The sequence below is a fragment of the Plectropomus leopardus genome, chromosome 17, assembly GCF_008729295.1.
Source record: "Plectropomus leopardus isolate mb chromosome 17, YSFRI_Pleo_2.0, whole genome shotgun sequence".
NCBI lineage: Eukaryota > Metazoa > Chordata > Actinopteri > Perciformes > Serranidae > Plectropomus > Plectropomus leopardus.
The window spans coordinates 12,155,032-12,158,755 of NC_056479.1; the positions used below are offsets into that span (position 1 = coordinate 12,155,032).

Genomic DNA, 3,724 nt, shown 5'->3' on the forward strand with positions numbered 1-3,724 from the left:
TGGACAGAAGAGAAGTCCACGTTTCTGGTTTGAAGGAGAAACACACCTACTTTTAAACATTGCGACAAAGTTAAAAAGCAGCAAATTTTTGGATCTGAGCATATATTGCAAGTTCAGCCTTTTTGAGAGGGTGGGTGATGGAATCAAAGAGGGAGGCTGTGTTTTCTGAACAAGTGCGTCACTGGCAGAAAACTTTGAAAAACAAAAGCTGTTTTAAAGCATAAAAGCAAAATGACACAAGCAGCTCCACTATTACATATATTGACTTGATAAACAATATGTTTTATATGTTCATTAATGAGTATTCAGGGCTACATATAAATGGGAATATAAGTGGAATGAATTTATTTTATGAGTCATGTGAACTGTTTGTAGGAGTGTGAACTGCTGGTAGAAGTTTTTTGAATAAGGGTAAAAACTTGAATATTTTGTGTGTGTAAATAATTTCAATCATGTAGTAACTGCCAAATGATCCCGGCTTACCTTACAGGTTGGGCATAAGAAACCGTTGGAAACTCAACCACCAAACGTGGCAGTTGAGTCCCACAGGGGAAAACACAGGAGCATTTGTTCTCCTGGTCTGTTTTTTCTTTTTGCGTGTGAGTGATAAATGTGTGTTGAAAGAGGGCGTGTGCTGTCCAACAGGGGTTATGTTGCAAGTGGGAGGGTCTCCTTGTGATGGCATGCATCCTTGTAAAAAAAAAAAAAAAAAAAAAAAAAAGAAATCTACCAGCACCTCCCTTTCAGGTAACTTTTCTCATTTTGTGACTTGGGAGCATCAACAGAGGTTCTCAGCAGGTAAGTTACTTAAAACATTTGTTCAAAAAAAACAACTTTAATAAAATGATTTGATAAGAGAGACTTTGGTTCATTAGCTTAAGAGAAAAGCTATTTATAGAGACATAGAGAAGCCTGGTAGGGCATTTGTTTGATTTGTATCTCATATCTGTTGATAAAAGGGGTGATCATTTTCTCTACTGTTTTCACTTCATTATTGCGTGCTACTTAGTGCTGTAATTAAAGAAATACACTCTCTAATGAGGCAAAGAGAGTCTGCAGCTACTCTCTGATTATTCAAAATTGTTTCTGAGATCGCATTAGCCTCTTATATGCATCAGCCACACCCAGTGCCAGTTTATTCACATTTTTAAAGGTTGATGTAATGACAATACAGCATGTAGGCAGAGCAGAGGTCAGGGTTTAATATTGTAGTTAATGTGAGTGTCGTGATTCCCAGTATGTTTCGGAGTGCAAGGAAGTGCTATTCACAGCTGCGATGTTGTTTGGTTCATATGCTTAACACCTAAATTACTGTGCCTTTCTTTTACAAGCAGATCTCACACCCCCTTCCAACATGACAGAGTCAGCAGAAGCTGTGGCAGCTGATGTGGACAGTAAGAGAAGTGTCACCATTGAAATCTCAAATTACACTAACAACTACTGCCTCCTGAGCCCAAGGTAAGCCCTGACTGTGTTGGAGTTGTGCATGTTCAGGCATTTTTGAGTGTTATAGTAGTATAGTGAAAGGATATGTGAATACATGTGTTTGTATGTGTGTATAGGGTGTACCTCGAGAATGGGGAAACATACAACCCACCTCAGCCCACAGTGCACCGTCTAAAGACAGAGGTCTGCACTTTTGCCAAGTCCAGCAGCAAAGCAACCGGCAGCATCGGCGTGATGACCTACGACCTTTTCGAGAGGTCGCAGAATGACTACATTGAGACTGTGGCCATCATGTTCTCAGTTCCCTGGGACTACAACCTGTACAAGAACTGGTTTGCCGTGGGCATCTATAAAAAGGGCCGTAATTGTGATAAAGATTTGTACAAAGAAATGTACTATGAGAAGAATCAGCAGGAGCATGGGTTTGTCAGGGAGGAAGCCAATGGATCAGGAATCAGTTATGTGGGCAACTATCTAGATATCAAGGCCACCATGAGTCCCATGGAAAAAGCCATCATGAAGGTGGAGGTGTGGGATAGGATTTTTACACCTGCGGGCCAACAGACGTACTAGAGACCCCGCCAAACAAGTATTTCTGTTAAGAGTCTCAGCAGCAGAATTCATCTCTCCACCTCAAGCATTTACATGTCAGAGTGTTTCAAATACAGTCAGCACACATGATTTTACAGATCCATTGTTGCTGACATGTGCCTGTATACCATGGGGATTACCCTTTAATAAATCTTCTTAAAATCATAGTTTAGTTTGTTTATAAATCCAGGCGGCAAACCCCCCCTTTAAAGCCAAAGCCTCTGTCTGTTTCTATAGCATCTGGTTTTAAAATGGCATCTTTAGAAATGAAAATCAAAGGATGACTCACTGGGGGATGAGGGCACATAGCTTAATAAAACAAACTGAGAGCTTGTCTGTATTTACCTTGACACTGTAGTCTGAAGAATAAAATAAACCTGATTTGCTCGGGCTATTTGTGTACATGTGTGTCTTGATTAAGTTCAGAAAAGTGCTAAAAAAAATCAGGTTTCATTTTTTAATACGAAATTATATTTTTTGTGCATGCGTACAATCCAAAGCATTTGCTTTGTGTTTGCAATTGATTCACAAGGATCATTTTAAAGTAATATTTAGATTTGCACAGAGACAAGGGCTCCATTTTTCTTCCTGTAGAGGGCTGTAAGGAGCAGCAAGGGGACACACCCTGTACGGTGTTGCCCAACTTCAAAACATATAAATCACACAAAATACAGTTTACCAAACAAAAAACATAAGAAAAAACACAAAGTGGAAGTTGGTTCAAATTGCATTACATTAAGACTTTTTGTGTAATGCAAAAAGTTAATAATGTCGTTGGCATTTTATTTAAAAATCACATATACTGGATGACTTTTCAGAGTATAACATTATGATTTTTTTTGTACTTTTACAGTTGTAGATTTCTATTAAGATATTCTTAGGTAGTAATTATGATATATATTGGGAGATGATATGCAATAACAGTGCAAAAAAAAAAAAAAGAAAAGTCTTGCATAAAATGTTTTACAAATGTATGACAATTTTTAGAAGAGAAAGCTACAGCGATTTTTTCAATATAAGATAAGTTTACAGCAAGACAGAAAAACACACAAAAAATGTATTCTGTCGTGGAAGGCTACTGGTTAATAGTCCTGTGATCTTTAAAACTGCAGTCTCAACAAACATTTTTTAGAAATAACAACATTTATTTTAAAAGAATTTGTGTTATTTGTAAATTTATATTATTACTCTGTTGTTCAAACGGCATTACATTTGGTGAAGAGCACATTACAGCTTGTTTCGTAAATTCAAATTTTGGGACTTGGGACTTGTTAGCCTTGACTTGGCACTTTACTCTGGACTTGTAGACTTAAGGCCTATTTGTGATTTAAAAAAAAATTAATTGGTCCTACCTCTGAGCAAATGTAATCATAAATAGACTTCACAAATTATTACATTATTACTACTAGGTTTAATATTTTGATGTTCTTCAGTTCTGCGTGTGGTTTGTTTAAGTCATGTTAAAAAGTGGAAATCTTGAATGCAATATGAGCATTGCATAAGCTGTATCACTGTCTCCTGTTTTAGTTCTTGTAAAGTGTTAGTATGTCATTAGAAACTATCATAAAAAAGTGGAAGTGTGTGCACTTTTCTTGTGCGACCCTCTATCATATGCTGGCCTCTTAAAATGGCACACAGTCATCAAAACCTTGAGGACCCCTGATCTGGGATTTTAAGTTCAAAATGC

The 3,724-nt window shown here is 37.3% G+C and overlaps 1 protein-coding gene across 2 annotated transcripts; it reads left to right on the plus strand.

The window, feature by feature from the left end:
- The first annotated feature begins 696 nt into the window (after positions 1-696).
- Positions 697-2,429, plus strand: apnl (actinoporin-like protein). Of its 2 annotated transcripts, none has more exons than XM_042505505.1 (3): positions 697-798; positions 1,335-1,458; positions 1,563-2,429. In XM_042505505.1, the coding sequence occupies exons 2-3, from the start codon at positions 1,355-1,357 to the stop codon at positions 2,017-2,019; spliced, it is 561 nt and encodes a 186-aa protein (XP_042361439.1). In that variant the 5' UTR covers positions 697-798; positions 1,335-1,354; the 3' UTR covers positions 2,020-2,429. The 2 variants fall into 2 exon arrangements, with proteins under 2 accessions (XP_042361439.1, XP_042361438.1); XM_042505504.1 differs by having other exon boundaries at positions 704-798; positions 1,332-1,458.
- The last annotated feature ends 1,295 nt before the right edge of the window (positions 2,430-3,724 follow it).